At 46.4% G+C, this 21,067-nt stretch overlaps 2 protein-coding genes and 1 pseudogene across 3 annotated transcripts in view; 1 reads left to right on the top strand and 2 right to left on the bottom strand.

Moving 5' to 3' along the window:
• The window catches only part of SH3GL3 (SH3 domain containing GRB2 like 3, endophilin A3), a 183,445-nt gene that overhangs the window by 109,024 nt on the left and 53,354 nt on the right, over positions 1-21,067 (bottom strand). The gene's annotated exons all lie outside the window — the stretch shown is intronic.
• LOC131278064 (ubiquitin-conjugating enzyme E2 N) lies at positions 16,793-17,437 on the bottom strand. Its single transcript, XM_058294749.1, has one exon. It carries the CDS (start codon positions 17,400-17,402, stop codon positions 16,944-16,946), a length of 459 nt encoding a protein of 152 aa, XP_058150732.1. The 5' UTR covers positions 17,403-17,437; the 3' UTR covers positions 16,793-16,943.
• LOC139438261 (kelch domain-containing protein 9 pseudogene) overlaps positions 19,613-21,067 on the top strand; it is a 37,778-nt pseudogene continuing 36,323 nt past the window's right edge.

Below are 21,067 nucleotides of genomic sequence, written 5' to 3'. Positions count from 1 at the left end.
TAATAAAATTTTGACTTAATTTTAAGAGTTTAGCAGCAAAAATCCACATATTCCCTGATGCAATCACTGTATTCAGTTTGGGACAATTCTTTCCACCATTTTCCTAAATTCATCCACCCACCCACACACGTTTCTATTTACAAAAGTGACAATGAGTTATACATATATATCTGCAAACACCCCCAGAGAAGAGATCTTTGCATTCAGGCATTCACTCACCAAATACGTGACTGCCTTCTTTGCATCAAGATAAGTTTACTATTTTTGGCATCATTCTATTCCCTCCTCAGTATTCTGAAGGCATTGCAAGCTCTTTTGTTTTCTGGCACTTAAAAAGAACAAGTTTTATAGAAAGATTCGTAGGTAATTCTTTTTCTGACTTTTCATTTGTAGGGATTCTTTATCTTAGCACATAAAATCAAGTGTCTTTTTCCCCAATAACTCTGCTTGGTCTTCATGGAAACTCTTTGAACTTTAGAGAATCTGTGACTTTTTAAAAAAAAATCTATAGACACACTCTAAGATCAAGAAGCTGTGGCTACTGAGCTAAGTCAACAGGAAGAAGAGGGAACTGGAGAAAGGGGAAGAGAGAGCAACCGCTGCCCCGGGAAGCGGCTGCACCTCCATCTCAACGATGACCAGATGGGGGCACACTCTGGGCACCAGAAGTGGGACCAAGGTATGAAGGGCCTCCTCCCCAAGAAGATCCCAACAGAGAAGGTCAGAGTAACCCCAAAAGGAAGTGCACCGCGTGAGTCAAGCAAACACTAACCAGGGGGCACCGCGGCACTGTTAGAAAGTCAGCTGTGAACACCTGCCAGGGACCAGCCCCTGCCCCACTTTTCCCTCCTCCCACACCAAACCCAGAGAGCCAGAGGCCACATACTCTGGGACAGAAGATTCAAAGAAAGAACAGAGCCACCATCTGCCCTCCCAGGTGGTAACTGGGCCACCTGGCAGGTTCCCAGCCAGCCCTAGCTGAGAAAGGAGAGGGGATTACCTCTAGGTCACAGCTCAGGTTGTCATTATCACATGGAACTGGACCTTCTGATGACCAACCTGAAACCGTTCCATGGCTTAAAGCAGCAGTCTTCACACGGGACATTTGGACATTGAGCATGGAGAGTCTCAGTGGAATAAATTTCTAGATCCTCAACCTCTCTCCGTACTCCTGTTTACAGCTTATTTGTCTGAAAAGTCTCCTGAATCCACAGCCCTCCCTCTTTCCAAAAGAAAAACACTCCCCTCACTCACCCACATCTCCCGGACATGAAAACCTCTGTGCATCTTCAACTTCGCCCACTCCCCAGAATCAACATTTACATGTACTGAAGCCTTTCACATTCTAAAAAGTAGCCTTCCCTTATTTTACCGTATTCCCCTTTGGCTACCACCTTCTGTAATCCATACGTCTCAGATCAAGTTCTTAAGGAGCCATGGACACAGACCGCTGTCCCCGTTTTCTCACTTCCTATTCACTTTTCAACCCGTATAGGGCAACACTATTAGCCACCTTTCCTCTTTCATGCTAATAGAACCCAGATGTTGTACAGGGTAGCAACGGATCCAGCCCGGGTGAAAGGTCTCTGTCAGAAGTGAGAGTCCTATTCCCTGCTTTCCCAGCATTCCCTTCAACTACAAGGGGTCTCAGTTATAGCCAATGAGACTTCAGTGGACGTCTTCTGGGGTGGGGATTTCTGGGAAGCTTTTGGTTTCCTGATGTAAAGGGGTAGACAAAACTACAATGGAAACCATCCATGAGGTGCAGCAGTGCTCCAAAATGTATTCACCAAATGCAATAAATGTGCCATGATTATGAAAGAGGTTGTTGATGTGGGAGGAGTGGGGTGAAGGGGGTGGGGGGTATATGGGGACCTCATATATTTTTTAATATAACATTTAAAAATATATAACGAGGAAAAAAGGGGGGGGTAAACAGATCTAGTACTTTCCATTTTTCCTTTCTTCCTACCTTGAACATGGGCATGAGGTCTGTGGCTATAGTAGCCAGGTTGAGGCCGTCAGGAAAGGCCTCAAGATTTGCAGAGATGCAGACCCCAACATCATTAAATTTCTGAGCAAATACTGGCAGCTTCCAACCCCCAGACTTGGTGTTATATGAAAAAGGTAATTTCCAATCTATAAACCACTGTAGTTAGATATTCTGTTACTCGCAGCTAAACTCATTCCTAATTGATATACCTTACAATGCAGGTCCATTTAAACTGCTCTCTTCAATGACATTCTAAGTTCTAAATCCATAAAATAAACTTCAGCTCTTAGCTTAAATCGTCTCTGAGGTATTTTGACTCTACTGATCATTCTCTTCTTGAAACTATATCGTTTCTTGGTCTCTGTGACCTAGGTTTCATCCCCTTTCTCCCTAGATACTCCTCAATTACTTCCTAAAGTTCATTGTCTTCTACCAAGATCACAGCCTTGGCCTTCTGTCTTCCTCACACTACATAATCTCCCCGGGCAAGCTCTTATCTTCCCACAGATTTTGTCAATCACCTATATATGCTGATGACTTGAAAATCCGTAACTCCAGGCCAAACTTCTCTACTAAACATCAATTTTTTTCACACCCAATTGTCTGGTGAAAATTTTCTTTGGATACTCCAAAAACACATCAAAGGCAAAATCTGAAAATTGTTAAACTCATCCTTCCACTCCCCAAATCTGCTTCTCCCCCATATATTCCCTTCCCAATTGGCAGAATCACCAGTTTTTTTGTTTGTTTGTTTTTAAGATTTTTTATTTCTCTCCCCTTCCCCAGACCCCATTGTCTGCTCTCTGTGTCCATTCACTGTGTGTTCTTCTGTGTCTGCTTGTATTCTCATCAGTAGCACCAGGAATCTGTGTCTCTTTTTGTTGCATCATCTTGTTGTGTCAGCTCTCCATGCATGAGCGCCACTCCTGGGCAGGCTGCACTTTCTTTCACACAGGGCAGCTCTCCTTACAGGGTGCACTCCTTGTGCGTGGGGCTCCCCTACGCGGGGGACACCCCCACATGGCATGGCACTCCTTGCACACATGAGCACTGTGCATGGGCCAGCTTACCACATGGGTCAGGAGGCCCTGGGTTTGAACCCTGGACCTCCCATGTGGTAGGCGGATGCTCTATCCATTGAGCCAAGTCCTGAAAAGACCACTTTGAGATCTCAAAGTAGTTTTCAGAGCCTGCATGTATGTCACCTCTTCTTTGCCTAATGGAAATTATTGGCTCAGAAAGTTTGTTAATTTTGTTTTTTAAATAGCAGCTATAATGACAAAGCAAGAAAAGAAAATCTGCGAAGTGGATCAAACCCAATTCCAAAGCCAAATTAAGGCGTCCAGGCTTCTGTGGGTACGAAGGTCATGCAACGTCTAAGTGCGGTCCAACAAGCCTGCCAGGGCCTGGCTCTCCTCTCTCGCCCTGTTGAGGCATGAGATGGGTGGGCACTGCCTAAAACAACATGGGTGGAAGATGAGGTTTGAGGGACACTGCCCATGAGAAATAACACTTTGGGGTTTAAACTTACATCATAGTGTTACAGGTGCATTCCACGGCCGTGCAAATAAGTTACACTCCAGATGAAAGTCAAAAGCAAATAATCTGCTCTAAAGAAGAGCTTTCCATTAGGATGGTCTCTTCTCTCGCCCCTGCTGGATTGCCTAACTTTAAAATGTTGGTGTCCTCCAAAGCATCTGGTTTCCAACCCTCCTCTCATTTCCTCTCGCTCTATCACATTCTCTCCTGGGAAATTATATACACTCTCAAAGGCTTCAATTACTATTAATTATCCAAATTTATACCTTTAGCCCAAAAGCTCCATTCCCTGAGCTCCAGATCCCTGAATCCAGCTGCCTCCTGGATGTCCAGATTCAGCCTGCCCCACGCTGAACTCATCCTTTCCCTCTCGCTCGGGATGCCCAACCCGCTTCTCCCCATTGCCCCTCCCGGAAGAAACAATTACCCAGGTAATAAAAAATGGGACTAGAGCAAGGCCTCCAATGGCATGACTTCTAAACTTGACCTTGCTACAAATCCAAAATTGACTCAAGTTGATGTTGGAAAACACTCAGACATGTCACAAGCAGCAAACACTGCCCCAGAGCCTCCTTCAGCCCGGCCAGCTTGGCTCAGACACTGCCCCTGCTCAGGGACAGGCACATCCCCGCAGGGGACTGGACCGCCAATCGTATCCCCTGCTGGCCCGTGGGCCAGAGTCCATCGAATCGGCGATGAGATGAGCGTGACCCTTCTCCCATTGTTGTGAGATGTTCTCATCTGGACAACTGCCCGCTCAGAACCCCTGCCACCCGTTCACCTAACATCTCCTGGCCCCGCACCCACCCTCCCACGGGGACCCGGTGACGCTGGAGCTAGTGCTCATCTACCTGCAGATCTCAGCGTCCCTGAGGCCGCCCGCTAGTTCCGTTCTCACGGCTCAAGGAGGGAGTGAGAAGAACAAGCCATGCTCCTGCTTCCAGCCGCCGGCAGCTCCCTTCCCACAGCAGCCAAGGCTCCGGCTCCCAGGCTCCTGGGACAGCCAGTGACCACACGTGGTGCCCGCTCGGCCCCTCAAGTCCGGCTGTCCCCACCCGCTGGGGTGGTGGCAGGGCCAGGGGAGCCCCTCCTGAGCGCTTAGGTTTGGGAGTCTCCACCTCTCTCCTTGTGCTCCCTCAGCCCCTCAGGGGTGGCAGGTGCCCCCTGCAGTTACCACCCTCTAGATGACCGCAACATCCACTCTTGTTCTTTTCAGCCTTCCGGTACCTCTGCAGGCAGATCTCTGTATTAAATCCCTTTTATCTGAAATACCTAGCAGGGTTTCTGTATCCTGGCTGGCCTCTGACTTAGGATACAGAATCTCTTTTGCTCTATGCTTTGGTTTGTTTTATTAGAGAGTTCAGGTTTTGCTCATGTAAAATCTCTCTTTCTGCCACAGGAAGCTGTACGTTTGGTAACCATTTATTCTCTAAGGAGCAGGCTTTTGACACTGGAAAGGGAAGAGTAAATATCAGTAAGAGGAAACTGAAGCCTCAGAAAAGGCCAGCTGGGCATGCAAAAAGTTCTGGGTCCATGAGTCCTGTAACTAAACTTTCAAATTCTAAATTTCTTATGCAGAATATATAAAAGTGTTTTTCCAAGGGAAAAAAAAATGGATAAACTTGACTACATTAAAATCAGGGCCTTCCATTCATCAACAGACACCATTAAGAGAATGGGAAAGATCTCTGCAATAATAAATAATTTAATATCAACATACAATGGACAATATCTTACCTCTAAATTGCACATATCCCATAAAGCAATAAGAAAAAAAGACAAACAGAAAAACAGGCAAAATATTTGAACAGATGCTTCCCAAAAGAGGAAATCCGAGTGGGCAATAAACATATAAAAATTTACTCAGCTTCATTCAAAATCAGGTAACTACAAATTAAAATGAAAACCACCACAGAGAAACATTTTGGTAAACAGTGTACTATTTTACAATAATGCACACTGTATGACCCAACAATCTACTCCTAGATACAAGTTCCAAGAGACATGCCTGAGCATGATCCTAGCAGCATTATTTGGAATACTTCCAAACTAAAAGTAATCCAGAAGTCCATCATTAGGAGAATGGATAAATCAGTTATGGTGTAGTTATACAAAATGGTATCCTATACAGCAGACCAACGTGGACAGAACTCAAAAGATAAATGTTGAGTGAAAAGTCCAACACAAAAGAAAGATACAATGTGACCCTGTTTTTATAAAGTTCAAAAATAGGTCAGAGTATGCATGGTATTTAGGGATGCACAGTTAGGTTGTCAAACTGTAAACAAATGCAGCAAGTGATTGCCACGAAAATAGGATAATGGTTATCCTTGGAGGGAGAGGGAGCGTGTAACTGTGAAAGGCTACCTGGGGGGCTTCTGGGGTCCTGGCCACATTCTAACCCTTGTCCTTGATGGGGTTACCCTACTGTTCACTCCATAATAATCCAACAAGCTGGTGTTTTTAAGTCTTTAAAAAATAAGCCCTGGGAGGCCGACTTGGCCCAGCGGTTGGGGCGTCCATCCACCACTGGGAGGTCCGCGGTTCAAACCCCGGGCCTCCTTGACCCGTGTAGAGCTGGCCCACGCGCAGTGCTGATGAGTGCAGGGAGTGCCGTGCCACATGGGGGTGACCCCACGTGGGGGAGACCCACTTGCGGGGGTGCACCCCATAAGGGATGCCGCCCAGCGTGGAGGAGGGTGCAGCCTGCCCAGGAATGGCACTACCCACACGGAGAGCTGACACAGCAAGATGACGCAACCAAACGAAGCACGGATTCCCCTGCCGCTGACAACAGAAGCGGACCAAGAAGAAGACGCAGCAAATGGACACAGAGAGCAGACGGCTGGGGCGGGGGTGGGGCAGAAGGGAGGAGAAATAAACACATAAATCTTAAAAAAAAAAAAATAATAAGCCCCCAAAACAGGTTCAAGAAACCAATACTTGGGTTGTGAAACTGAACACCGCCAGCAACCCAGAAGTCCCCACAGCCCTTCCTCACCATAGGTAAGAGCCTTCTTGACTTTAATCCTTAAATGAGCATCCCTAAATACTTTGGTCGCCTTTGTCTGGTTTTATATATACACAAATGATATCAATTGAACTTCTACACTTCAGTCTGAAAACTGTTCTTGGTAGATCAATTACTCTCGTTTATATGTTTATTTCAACATAATATCTTTGTTATGAGTTAAATACACTTCAGTTGAAACAAAGATAACGTGCTCGAACTTTACAAGTGTGCATGAAAATATATTGGGAACACCAATTTAGATTTAGCAAAACATTATCCACAACATTAACTCAGTGATGTTCATTTGAATTTTCTTGGATTTGTATTTTATTTGCATTTAATTTTAAGTAAATTTGGGCTTATAGTTGGCTTAAAGCTGTAAGCGTAAGTCTATACTTGTTATTATGTTCATACATATTTAAGTAAACAGTATAATAAAATTCAATTTAAGTCAACAGGAGGAACCCCTTTTTAAAAAGGGGGAGGGGGCCTCCTTAATTCTCACAGGTTTGAGAAATCCTGCCTAAGAATCGTTTCCATTCCCTCTGACTTTACCCTCCCACCCACCTCCCTTTACCCTGGCTCAAAATGACTTGATACCTAAAATCAGGCACTTCCAAGCTAAACACTTTCCAAAGCACCCATGACATTTTTGGGAAGTGACATTGGGCTCACCACCTGTTAGCTCTGGGATTCATTCCAATTCCACTTGACATACAGGTGATCAAAGTGGGGGGCTAGAATAAGGTACCAGCGAGTAAGCAAAGCATCAAAAGAGTTTTTCCAGGCCAGGTCAGGGTCTGAAATGCTAATGGCACTAACCATGGTGCATACTGAGGCATCACTATGGCGTAAGTACGAACCCGGGCATGGAAAAGCCTTCACCCAGTGTATTTGTTTCCTACTGCTGCTAAAACAAATTAGCAAGAGCAGTGTGGCTTTCAACAACTCAAATGTTTGCCCTTACAGTTCTGGAGGTCAGAAGTCTACAGTTAGTCTTACCGGCCTAATATCAAGGGGCTTGCAGGGCTGGCTTCTGCTGGCAGCGCCAGAGGAGAATCCGTTTCCGTCCCTTTTCTCACATCTAGAGGCTGCCTGCATTCCTAGGCTCACAGCCCCTTCCTCACATCACTCTAACTTCTTGCTTCCATCTTCCCATTGCCTTCTCTTTCTCTGCCCTCTCTCCCTCTTACAAATATCCCTGATTGCATTGCACCCACCCAGGAAATCCAGGATAATCTCCCCTTCTCAAGATCCTTAACTTAACCACATCTGCAAAGTGCCTTTTGTCATATACGGTAATATTCACAATTCCCAGGGGCTGGGACACAAACGTCTTAGGGATCATTATTCAGCCAGGGAGCAGATACCTGACCCATAACAGCTGTGAATAAACTGAGCCCACGATTCCTTTACGTAAATGTCAAGGTGTCAAAAAGGGCACAAAAATTCCTGCCCCAAAATATAATTAACGTCTCTGCAAACTGCTCCTAAACTGCAAGCCACAACTAATATCTGCCTAGAGAAAGGGAAACACAACCTTTCTTGGCAGTCATCGTGATCTTTTTAACTGGATATCCATCCATAGAATTTGACTTTTGATTTAAAAAGAAAAAACACTTAATTTTGAGATAATTTCTCATTTACAGAGAAATTATAGAACATTACACCTCCTAGTACAAAAAAAAACATGTTCACATACTATTATCGGAAAGTCTGGGCCCTGAGATGTTAGCCCCTTTGGCTCATACACAATCTCTACCACCATCCAGGAAGGCCGGTGAGGCTGGCTACCAGACAACACAGAGGGGTGGGCCGGGGGAGGGAGCACCCCCCCAGGGACTGTTTCACGTGGTGTTTTCCATGTCCTGGGCTGTATCAATCAGGGATCTCCACTTTGAATTCACCTATAATCTCATTTAAGATGACTGTATTAACCAGCCAAAGGGGTGCTAATGCAAAATACCAGAAATTGGTTGGTTTTTATAAAGGGTATTTATTTGGGGTAGGAGCCTACAGATACCAGGCCATAAAGCATAAGTTACTTCCCTCACCAAAGTCTACTTGGAGCAAGATGGCTGCCGACATCTGTGAGGGTTCAGGCTTCCTGGGTTCCTACGTTCCCGGCACTTGCTCTTCTCTGGGTTCAAGGTTCCTTTCTTCCTGGCGCTGGCTTCTCTTTCTTCTGTGAGCTTACTTCCAAGGGCTCCAGTTTAAGTCTTCACCATCAAACTCCAGCATCAAAATTCCAACATCAGAAACCCCCAACTCTGTCCTTTGCCATACCTTTTATCTGTGAGTCCCCACCCACCAAAGGATGGGAACTCGACGCTCCAATGACATGGCCCAATCAAAGCCCTAATCATAACTCAATCAACCCCAGGTTCAGGCCAGTTTACAAACATAATCCAATATCTATTTTTGGAATTCATAACCATATCAAACTGCTACAATGATCGTCCATTGATGCTCCTTATTCATTTCTGATTTTCTGCCCTGGTGGCTGTTAGGGTTGGATGGAAACTTCCATTCAGCAAAGACACATGGAGCACCTACTGTGCCCTCGTTGGCCTGGAAGCAGAAATGAACACAGGGTCACAATGCAGGGGGAGAGGCAGATGTGTCCACCACTAACCAAGGACCAAGCAGCGTGAAGTAGAGTCTACGGTAGAAAACAAGGGTATGGCCTGGGCAGGTAGGAAAAACTCACTAAGGAAAATAGGATGGAAAGCAGGCCCTGGAGAGTGAGCAGCATCTGCAGAGGCTAAGAGGAGTGGGGGGATATTCCCAAGTGAGGGGGATGCCTGGGCTCAGGCACTGAAGCATGCAGGTGTCAAGTATTGCTAGGGACAGACAGTGACAGAGCTACCGTGGCTCAGCTGTGGAGGGTTTGGCTGGAGCGAGAACGGAGAGGGGAGTTGGGTTAGGATCACGAAAGCTATCACTAAGGTGTGTGATGGCTGATTTTATGAGCCAACTTGGATAGACTACGGGACCCAGCTGTTCGGTCAAATGCTAGCCTAGATGTTGCTGTAAAGGTCTTCTGCGGCTGTGATTATCAACTGACGTCAATTGACCTTACTGGATAATGCAGGTGGACCTCAACCAATCACTTGAGGGCCTTAAGAGCAGAAGACTGAGGTTTCCAGAGGAAGAAGAAACTGGGTCAAGACTGTGACATCAGCTCCTACGTGTCCAACCTGTCAGCCTCCCCTGCGAATTTCAAACTCAAGACTGTCAAGTAGGAAAACAAAAATTTAAAAAAATAAAAACAAGACTGCCATGTTAGAAAACAAAAAATAAAAATAGGGAAGCGGACGTGGCTCAACTGATAGAGCATCCACCTACCACATGGGAGGTCCAGGGTTCAAAACCAGGGCCTCCTGACCTGTGTGGTGAGCTGGCCCATGCACAGTGCTGATGCACGCAAGAGGTGCTGTGCCATGCAGGGGTGTCCCCCACGTAGGGGAGCCCCACATGCAAGGAGTGCGCCCCAGAAGGAGAGCCACCCCGTGTGAAAAAAAGTGCAGTCTGCCCAGGATGGCGACACACACACAGAGAGTTGACACACAAGATGACGCAACAAAAAGAGATAGAGATTCCCGGTGCTGCTGACAAGAATCCAAGCAGACACAGAAGAACACACAGTGAATGGATGCAGAGAGCAGACAATGGGGGGCAGGGAAAGAGAAAAATAAATTTTTAAAATGCTGCTGGTAGCTTCTTCATCTAGTTGGTGTTGTCGATGTGCTCCAAGCTGGAGGGAGCTGGCGGGGTGGGAGGGATGGAGTGAGGTGGGTGGCAGCAAGGCCAAGGTGGGGGAACAATGATGAAAGAGGTTGCCGATGTGGGAGGAGCACAGGGGTGGGAAGTGGGGTATGTGGGAGCCTCTTATATTTTTTAATGTAACATTTTTTGTGATTTATATATCTTTTTAAAATGGCAATTTATTATTAAAATAGATAAATAAAAAGAAGTGCTGATTACAGCTAGTGAGTGTGTGTGTGAGTAGTGGGGGAGAGGGGCAGGGGGGAGGGAGAAGTCGGGGAGAGATTACGTCAGCGCACAGCCACACTGGGGGCCTTTGTTGCTCTCTGCTACCAGGCAAGGAAGATACAGGGGCTTTTCACCTCTGAAGTGCAGGAAAACCAGACCTGAGTGGCCATCCAAGCCCAAAGTAGCTCTTCTGACTCCGAGAACAGGAAGGCGGTGGGCTTACACACCGTGAAGGCTGCTAAAAAGCAGGCTCTTTGCGACATAAGCACCTCCAGGACTTCTAACCCAAGGAGTAGCTTCAAAATGAAATCTACCGGGAAGTGGAATTGGCTCAACTGATAGAGCATCCACCTACCACATGGGAGGTCCGCGGTTCAAACCCCGGGCCTCCTTGACCCGTGTGGAGCTGGCCCATGCGCAGTGCTGATGCGCGAAGGAGCGCCGTGCCACGTAGGGGTGTCCCCGCGTAGGGGAGCCCCACACACAAAGAGTGTGCCCTGTAAGGAGAGCCGCCCTTTGTGAAGAAAGCACAGCCCGCCCAGGTGTGGCGCCGCACACACGGAGAGCTGACGCAGCAAGATGACGCAACAAAAAGAGACACAGATTCCCGGTGCCACTGAAAAGAATCCAAGCAGACACGAATGGACTCAGAGAGGAGACAACGGGTGGGGGGAGAGAAAGAAAGAAATAAAATAAAAAATTTTTTTTCATTTTTAAAAAATGAAATCTACTGAGACCACAGGAAAGTCAAGAAGTAGACGAACAGTACGGCGTTGTAGAGGTATGAGGACCAAAGAGGAAAGCCTTCGTAGCATTTACTCAGTGGGCTTTTAAAGGGACTAGACGAGGCCTCTCTCCTACCACACCAGGTGGCTGATGCCCTGCACCTGGGCCAGAGGCCCGGCCCCCAGGCCCACCTCGACCTGGGCGCTAGGACTTCCTGAGAAGTTGAACCTTGTGAGCCCTTGACCCTGTGAGCGGGTTGCGCCGAGTCTCCTTCCGCAGCAGGCGGCATTTGACCCCTCCCTGGGCCGTCTTCAGGGGACACAGGCCTGCACAACCCCGAACCCTGGGCTTCTCCACGCGGGATTTCCCCCGCAGCAAGTCCGCGCTGCAGCCATCATCAGAAGCTCACGGCAGGCGCGCGTCAGTCCTTCCCGGGGTCGGCGCCCTCTTGGCCGAGGACAGCACTGTCCCCTTACCCTGGGCCCCTGCCAGCTTGCTGCTGTGCAACACTGGGGTGTGCTGCCAGGGGGAAGCCCCTGCAGGGATGGCAAAGGGCAAGGGCGTGGCTTCCGGGAGCCAGGAGGGGCTGCGCGGGGGGCGCGCACACTGCAAAGAGAACATCCGGGGAACTTCACCGTGACCTAGGAGACGAGGCCCGTGGAGGAATGCCCATACCCGAGAGAAGTTTCCCGACTTTGGGATTGTGCAAGCAGTAAATATCCATCATAAAAATTCACGTGGGAAACGGACTTGGCCCAGTAGTTAGGGCGTCCGTCTACCACATGGGAGGTCCACGGTTCAAACCCCGGGCCTCCTTGACCCGTGTGGAGCTGGCCCATGTGCAGTGCTGATGCACGCAAGGAGTGCCCTGCCACACAGGGGTGTCCCCCGCGTAGGGGAGCCCCACGTGTAAGGAGTGCACCCCGTAAGGAAAGCCACCCAATGCGAAAGTTCAGCCTGCCCAGGAATGGCACCGCACACACAGAGAGCTGACACAACAAGATGATGCAACAAAAAGACACACAGATTCCCGTGCCGCTGACAACAGAAGTGGACAAAGGAGAACACACAGCAAATGGACACAGAGAACAGACAACTAAGGGTGGGGGGAGCAGGGGGAGAGAAATTAATAAAAATAAATCTTTGGGAAAAAAAAAAATACACATGCCACAAAGTGTTTCCAACTTTTCACCTTCCCAGGTAAGGACTTATTTTTTCACTATTGTCATTGTTTCATATAAAAATGGACCTTCAAATCTAAAATTATAAGAATATAAGCTCAGAAATTGAGTAAATTCAGATTTGATGGAAACTCACTCATTTTTCCTTATTTTTTCTCCTGTTGCTAAGGACCTTCAAAGGTCAGAAGGTCACACCTTGAACAGAGCTGGTGGGACTGGCACCAGGCACTCCCCAGGCCTGTTTCTCCCTGAAGCCCTGCAGGTGGCAGGCCAGACGCAGCGCCTTTAGAGAGGAAGAGCCCAAGGCGTTCCTTCACTTAATCTGCTCTTCTGATTGGCCACCTTTCTTTTGAGAAAGCCCGTCTTACCCCAGCTCAGTGGTAGGCAGAGAAAGGATTAAGTGTGTAATGGATTGCTTTTCCCTTTTCCCTTTGGCTGCCAGGAAGCACATCAAACTTGACAGTAACTCTACAGACCTTTTTATATGTGTATTTATGTTCCACTGCCACAACCACCCCAGACCTCCACAAGCCTTAACTTTTCTACATGGCATTTGCATTTCCCCTCAATATGATTCATCATTCCTATTCACAATTCACTGTTTTATGTTCTTACAAGCTACTTCCAATGCTAAGTGGGACAAGAGAATATAAATGAACACAATTTTTTTAAAAGTTAAAATTATACCATTTTGCTAAAGCAATTCACTGATCGCCAATCACTGGGGCAACCACAACGTCCTTTAGGTAGTAACAAAACTTCACAACAAAATTCATCTGGCATAAAGCTCCAAACGTGGATAAGCAAAGCTGTATTTTCCACTGAAAAATATAATATAGTAGGCCATCAGCTTAATTTAAAATTCATACAGCTTCCAAACAATAAGAGGCACTTGTCTCTTCCATGAACAGAGTTCTTATTCATATGTGAATGAAGCAAAGATTCTTTCTATTCTATCTACACGAAGCAATTCTGCATTTCTATACAAAATGAGGTATTTTGCACCAGGCAGAGCCATATTACAGAATTGCTGTGCATTCTAGATGAAGTTGTCTGATGATGGCACATACACAGAACAACAAAAAGCACTTTGTATTACAAAGAAAGCAAGCAAATCCTGAGCCTTCCACCACACTCTCCTCTGTATTTCCCTCAACACAAGGCATTGATGGGCAAACATACATTAACGTATTCACTTCGAATCTCGCTAAAGTGTGTTGTAAGGGTGGTGAAACTGGGTGGGCCAAAAGGGAGAGACTTGTATGAAAGAAATGTGAAATCCCACACCAGATATTATTTAATACTTTTGGGTTGAATTTTTTCCATAGTTGAAATTTAAGAAAACCATTATCAAATCATGTGTATAGGGTGCGGTGGGTGGGTGAGCAGAATCTCTCCAAAGAGACTGAAAGCTCCTTCAACACAGCAAAAGGATCACTGATACTTATTCTAGTGTTAAACCTATGAATAATTCGGAAGGTATTATAAAAGAGCGTATTTTTAAAGAACTTTTCCTTCTTTCCCTCTCCAAAAGGGTAAATCATCTTTTTTGAAAGTGCTATTAGAGCTCATAAATTTAACAAGAACCAACACTGACCATTGATCATTGAATTGCAATTGAAATAGGAAGACAACTTAAAAACACAGTTCTTCATTACTCCCATTGTGGAGCAACAAGTTACAAAGGAGTTCTGGTCTCCTGGATACTTAAGAGCTGAGCTAAAAAGTGAGACGGCAGAAACGAAGCCTGAAGCCACAGTCCTCAGTTGGAACCAACTGATTTCCTTCTTCATAATCCTCCCTGCCACCCGCCTCACCCTCTCCAGGGTCAGCGGGAGGTATTTCACCCCAAGAAAGCACTTACAGGGTTCTGCTCTCATGGCGCACAGGGCAGGCCTCCCCATTTGTAACCTCCAAGGGAAGTCAAACTTTTTGGCCCCATCCTCCCCAGCCAGGATAAGACCTAAGCAAAACAGCCAGTCCATACGCTTTTCCACCGCCCTCACTCTCCTGCCCCATTTCTGCCTCAAGAAAAGCATGTATTATTTTTTTTTTAATTTCCCCTTCCCCATCCTCCCCACCCCCCCCCATTGTCTGCTCTCTCTGTACATTCACTGTGTGTTCTTCTATGCCCGCTGTATTCTTGTCAGCGGCACCAGGAATCTGCATCTCCTTTTGTTGCGTCATCTTGCTGCATCAGCTCTTCGTGTGTGCAGTACCACTCCTGGGCAGGCTGCTCCTTTTTTGTGTGGAGTGGTTCTCCTTGTGGGGTGCACTCCTTGCATGTGGGGCTCCCCTACATGGGGGACACCCCTGCGTGGCACCGCACTCCTCGCGTGCATCAGCACTGCGCATGGGCCAGCTCCACACGGGTCAAGGAGGCCCTGGGTTTGAATCCTGGACCTCCCATGTGGTAGGCAGACGCTTTGTCACTTGAGTCACATCCGCTTCCCCATGTATTCTTTTAAATGTGTTTTTATGCACTCTGAATACTCAATGTCTATTTTTTTTTTTAATTCATTCTACAGATGTTCACCAAGTGCTTCATCTACGGTAAGATAAAATCCTGCACGAATGCCCTTCTGCCCCCAATCCTCCCTCACCAGCCATCTCCCTCTCCCCTCCAGTGTGCCAACCCCTTTCCTCCCTGGTCTTCAAACACCCTGGGCCGGCTCCTGCCTTGCACAGGCTATGCCCTCTGCCTACCACACATGTCCAGCTTGTGTCCACGTGGCCAGCTCCCTCCCCGCCTTGCCTTTGTGTCCACGTGGCCAGCTCCCTCCCCGCCATGCCTTTGTGTCCACGTGGCCAGCTCCCCGCCATGCCCATGTCACCTTCCCAGGGAGGCCTATGCTGATCAGCCTGTTAAAACCTGCAACTGACCCCCATAGCCCACCTGCAGCTCTCCTGCTCCCTCTTTGCTTTGCTTTCCATTTTCTTTTTTTCTATAGTGCTTATCACTTTCAAACCTATAATACACTCATCTGTTTTATTCACAGATACAGCTCAAGCACCTAGAAAAATGTCTGATCCACAGTAGGCACTCAATAAATACATTTTGAATGAATAAATGAACACCTGGAAAATCCAAGACAAATCACTAAAAAGTAACTAAAACCAATAAAGGGTATTAATTAAAAATAAGTATATACAAAAAAGTTTTCAAATAATAATAACCATTCAGAAAAGTTATATATATTTTCAGCAGCAGCATGATTTCTGTAAACAAAACTCAGTACAGCAAACGTAAGAGCTGACCAGAGAGCTGGCCTTCTGGCCACGCCTCCAAAGGCGTCGTGGTTTGAAAATACGTACATTAGAAACACAGGAGAAAAGGATCAATTCACAAAAAGCAACAAAAAGCATTATATACTCAGAATACTTAAGCAGAATGTGCCAGACCTATATGGAAATAAAAAATGCAAAAATTTTACTGAGGAAAATAATTCACAAATAAATGACAAAACAAAATTGCAAACGAGTCAGTTTTTCCACAAATAAATCTAGAACACAGTCCCAATAATGATGCTGCCGCCGATGTCTTGAGGAAATTAACAAAAGGAGCCTAAAGTTCACTGAGAAAATCTGAAGAAATGGCAGAGAAATGCTGAAACCCGAGAATAACGAGCAGAGAATTGTCCCATCACAGATGTACCCCAAGGTTAGCAGTCACTAAAGGAAGTGTCAGAACTCATTTTATGTACAGGTAACATTTCAGATAAATAGGAAGAGGCTAGATTCTCCAATAAACTTGATAACTATTCATTACATTTTTATTTTTATTTTTTTTTTTTTTTTTTTTTTTTTTTTTTAGAATAACAAAAAATATTTTACTAAAACATAAGATTTACAGAAGTTTCCAGACAAGCCATACAAAAGTCACAAGATTTTTTTTTTTTGAAGGGAGGAGTCTACACTTGACAGCAAAGTCACAATGTTATTAGTGATGGCTGTGATGTTTGTTTAATGTTCCCATTTTGGTTTAATCAAGCTTGTCCATCTACAGCTTCTAAAGTTAGACTTGGCTAGAGGGTATATTCTACAGAACTGGTTAGCTGCTTTTAACCAATGCATTTAATTAGATTACCATTAAAAGGGGGGGGGGCTCATAAAATTAAAATAAAACTACCTCCCTCCTCAAAAATAAAAATAAAATAAAAACACCCACACCCCTGCAGCTAACCCTGACAACTACCTTCATTCACAGTGCTTTTATACTTAAACCATGATGGGGGAACTGAATAAAAGCAGGAGAGGGGCCACTGCTTTTAAACGTTTTGCAACAATCCAGATGATACTTCTAGCCTCTGCTCATGCTTTACAACAGTGAATCAGGACAAGACATAGATTTGCTAATGTGCATTTAATCACCAAAGGACTGAAGATGTCTGGGCTTTTATTCTGTAATGTTTCTAAGACTGTGTCCATTAAATGCAAACAAAAAAGGAAGAAGTCTTGGCAGAACAGGAGATGCACACTTGATGATCAGATCGATTTAAATATTATTCATGGCATATAGCCTAGTCCATGCTCTAGCTGTTTCTATGGCTTGGGCTTCGTTGGTCTTCCACTGCTCCGCTACATCATTTGCTAATGGATCATCTGGATTGGGAGCACTTAACAAAGCCTGGATCGATAGCAGAACTGTGCGAATCTGCAGTGCTGGGGACCACTTATCTTTCAAAATATCTAAACATATTCTTCCCAACTTGTCTACATTAGGGTGATAAATTTTGGTCATGAAACGTACTTTAGGGGCTGCCATTGGGTATTCTTCTGGAAGGAATAGTTCAAGTTTAAAAGTCCCTCCCTCAAAGGGGGAATCTTGGGGGCCAGCAATGACCACATGAAAATAACGGGCGTTGCTCTCATCTGGTTCTGCTTTAATACCGGGAACTGGTTCTGCCAGCAAACGCTGGGTTTCCTTGATAATCCTGCGGGGCAGCCCGGCCATCTTGTCAGATCCCGAGTTCGGCCTCTGGTCTCGTCTCCAGCCTCATTACATTTTTAAACTGCTATTACCGTAGCTTCAAAAAATCCTGATGAAATAATGGTTTAAATAGCTTTAAATATGAAACCATAAAAATAAAACCACAATGTTTAGCAAATATTGTGTAATCTCTGAGTAAGGAAGCTTTTCTAAACATGATTTCAGTCAGAAATCTTAATGGAAAACACTGATAAAACAGGCTACCAAAAAATAAACTGCTCATTAAAACAAAGACCAAAAATGGTAAAAAGACTGATAAATCCTATTATTTTAAAAATAATTTCTTCATATCAAGACACCTCAGTCTTCCAAGAATGAAAAGACAAGTCATAGAGTCCTAGAAGCTATTTGCAAAACACAACTCCAATATATAAAGAGCTCTTGTAAATAAAAAGTAAAAATTTTAAATGGACAAAATACTTAGCACATGTCACTAAAAAGGAAATTCGGGAGACAATAAATGAGTCTATTAGTCCCAGGAAACGCAAATTAAAACCTCCGTGCCCACCCAATGGGCAAAAATGAGAAAGTCTGATAATACCAAGTGTGGACAAGGACGTAGAGCAACGGGGCCCTCATAGCCTGCCGGCGGGAACGTAAAGTCTGGCATCACCTACTGTGTGAGTTCAGGGGCTGCCAGAGCTAAAGACGACGCACTGGGTGGCTTAAAAGCAACAGACACGTATTCTGTCTTGGTTCTGAGGCCCAAAGTCCAGGTCAAGGCCTTGGCAGGACGATGTCCCCGTGGAGGGCGCTGGGGCAGAACCCTTCCGAGCCCCTTCCAGCTTCTGGGGCTCCGGCAACTCCGACCCCTGCCTCGGTTTCCGCAGCCTCTTCTCTGTGCTTCTGCCTCTCAAATCTCCCTCTGCCTTTTTCTCTTACAAGGACACCTGTCCCTGGATTTAGAGTCCAGTGATCTCTAACTTAACCACCTCTATAGAGACCCTTTTTCCAAATAAGATCACGATCACAGGTTCCAGAGGTTAAACTCAGACATATCTTTTTGGGGACCATTATTCAAGTCACTGCATCCAATAAAGTTAAAGAAGATTCCGGAATTAGCCAGGGTTCTCCAGGGAAACAGAACTGACAGGCCACAAACGTGCATGTAAATATTATGAGACTTTTCCTAGGAACTGACTCACAAAACCTTGGGGATTGGCAAGTCCAGAATCCATAAGGCAGGCCACAAGCTGGGATGAATTCCCAGGAGAAGCTGGCTGGCTGAGGAAGGAGAGATGGGAACTCTTCTTTCTCCCTTTCAGGCCTTCCCCTGGTTGATGAGACTTCCCTCATTGCTGAATGTTATCAGCCTTAGATGCAATCGGCTGACTGCTGAGTCAAACCCAGGAAATATCTTCCCAGTAACGACGAAGTCAGTGCTGGCTTGACCCAACAGCCAGACACAAAAATGTAGCCAAAGCGTCCCGCGGACTTCACCATCACAAAGCCCATACCCTTTAAGCGAGCGATTGCACCACCAGGTAAACACAGAGGAGAGACCTGTACCTGGAAACAGGCCCCCCAATTCTGTCCAGAGAGCAGCACTGTGATGACAGTCCCAAACTGGAGACCGCACAGGTGTCCATCGACAGGCGGACACCTAAATATCACCAATAGCGGGCATACAGATACAATGACTCTCTAGACTGGAAAAAAAAAAAAAACTACAGCTATGGACAACCGCATGGATAAAATTATACACAATGTTGAGGTAAGAGCCAATAGAAAACATAACACAATTCCATTTATGAAAAGTAAAAAAAAAAGCAAAAGCAAATTGTTTTATTTAGAAATATACACACGTCGGTGATAGAACTGTAATTAAAAGCAAGGATATTGCGGGGGGGTTGTAGCGCAAGTGGTTGAGCACCTGCTTCCCAGGTCCTGAGTTTGATCCCCCATACCTCCTAAAAACAAACGAACTGAAAAAAACAGCTTTCTTTGGGGAGCAGCTGTAGCTCAGTGGTTGAGCACCTGCTTCACATGTAAGAGATCCTGGGTTCAATCCCCAGCACCTCCTTAAAAAAATTTAAAAACAAAAAAGGCAAGGGTGTTATTATAAGTCAGGAGAGTTGTTTTTAGTTGTCTACTGCAATGTAAAAAATTACTCCGCAACTCAGCAGCTTACAGAACACACATTCCTTACCTCTCATCATTTCTGGGGGTCGGGAATGCAGAAGCAGCACAGCTCGGTGATTCTGGCTCAGGGCTTCTCACGAGGTCAGTTAAGAGTTGAACTGTGTCCCCAAAAGGACATGCTCAAGTCCGAACGCCCAGTCCTGGGAGTGCAAACTTACTGTAAATAGGATCTTTGAAGATAAAGTCAAACTGGATGAAGGTGGGCCCTGAGCCAATATGACTGGCGTCCTTAGAAGGAGAAGAAATTCAGGCAGAGACGACCAGAGGCAGCCACGTGGCCCAGGAGAGGGAGTCACGCCACGATCGCTGGCAAGTCACCACCAGCGCCCGACAGCCTTCAGAGGGAACGTGGCCCTGCCGACACCTTGATTTTGGACTTTCAGCCTCCAGCACTGGAGGACAGTAAGTTCCCGGGGCTCGTGCACCTTGCCAGGGCAGCCCTGCAAGCGAAGGCCAGGCTGCAGCCAAGCTGTGGGCCAGGGCCGCGTGGGCCAGAGGCTGGAGGACCCGCCTCCGAGCTCACCCGCGTGGTTGTGGGCAGGTTGTTCCTCAAGGGTCCCGGGGCCAGGGCCTCCGTTTCTCACTACCTGGACCTTGCCCGGGTGTCCTGCAGACCTGGCAGCTGGCTGTCCTCGGAGCGAGGGCTCCAAAAGAGTGAGGGAGCCCAAGACGGAGGCCGCAGCCTTTTTAAACCTAATCTGGGAAATGGCCCCTCCCTACGGCTGCCATGTCCTCCTGCCACTCAGGCCAACCCTGGAGCACCGTGGAGGGGTGCAAGCACCAGCAGGAGGAGTCGCTGGGGCGTCCGGAAGGCCGGCCCACAACAGCGGGGAGGCGGGTAGGGTCAGGAAGGAACGCACGGGGCTTCCGGGGAGCCGGCAAGATGCCAGTTCCCCACCTGGCGATGGGAGCAGCGGTTCCCTTCATAATTACGTGATAAGCAGCACATGTACATTCTATGTCGTGGTCTGATTTCACAAGGAAAAAAACATTTCACCATCTATTTCAATTTCCACTGACTAGGAAAAATGATTTGTCAGAGTTTGACACTATGGAAACTATGAAGAGTTCTTGGAAATCAATAAGAGACAAACACCCCAGGGGAACTAAATAAGTCAGAAAAAAACTAAAAATGCCAATAAAAATACAAGAACATTTCATTTCAGAATTTAAGAAATGCAAATTAAAATAATAATGTACTCCAATATTCAATATCTTTAGCCCTTGTCTTGATAAAAATGTAAGGAAATGTATATTCTCGGGAAACGGACTTTGGCCCAGTGGTTAGGGCGTCCGTCTACCACATGGGAGGTCCGCGGTTCAAGCCCCGGGCCTCCTTGACCCGTGTGGAGCTGGCCCATGCGCAGTGCTGATGTGCGCAAGGAGTGCCGCGCCACGCAGGGGTGTCCCCCGCGTAGGGGTGCCCCATGCGCAAGGAGTGTGCCCCGTAAGGACAGCCGCCCAGCGCGAAGGAGGGAGCAGCCTGC

Source organism: Dasypus novemcinctus, chromosome 3, assembly GCF_030445035.2.
Source record: "Dasypus novemcinctus isolate mDasNov1 chromosome 3, mDasNov1.1.hap2, whole genome shotgun sequence".
NCBI lineage: Eukaryota > Metazoa > Chordata > Mammalia > Cingulata > Dasypodidae > Dasypus > Dasypus novemcinctus.
Note: the sequence above shows the minus strand (reverse complement) of the source record. Positions and strands in the feature narration are given on the sequence as shown.

Bases quoted from the DNA above. Each gene is read 5' to 3' on its own strand.
- LOC131278064 (XM_058294749.1), bottom strand. From the start codon at position 17,402: ATGGCCGGGCTGCCCCGCAGGATTATCAAGGAAACCCAGCGTTTGCTG.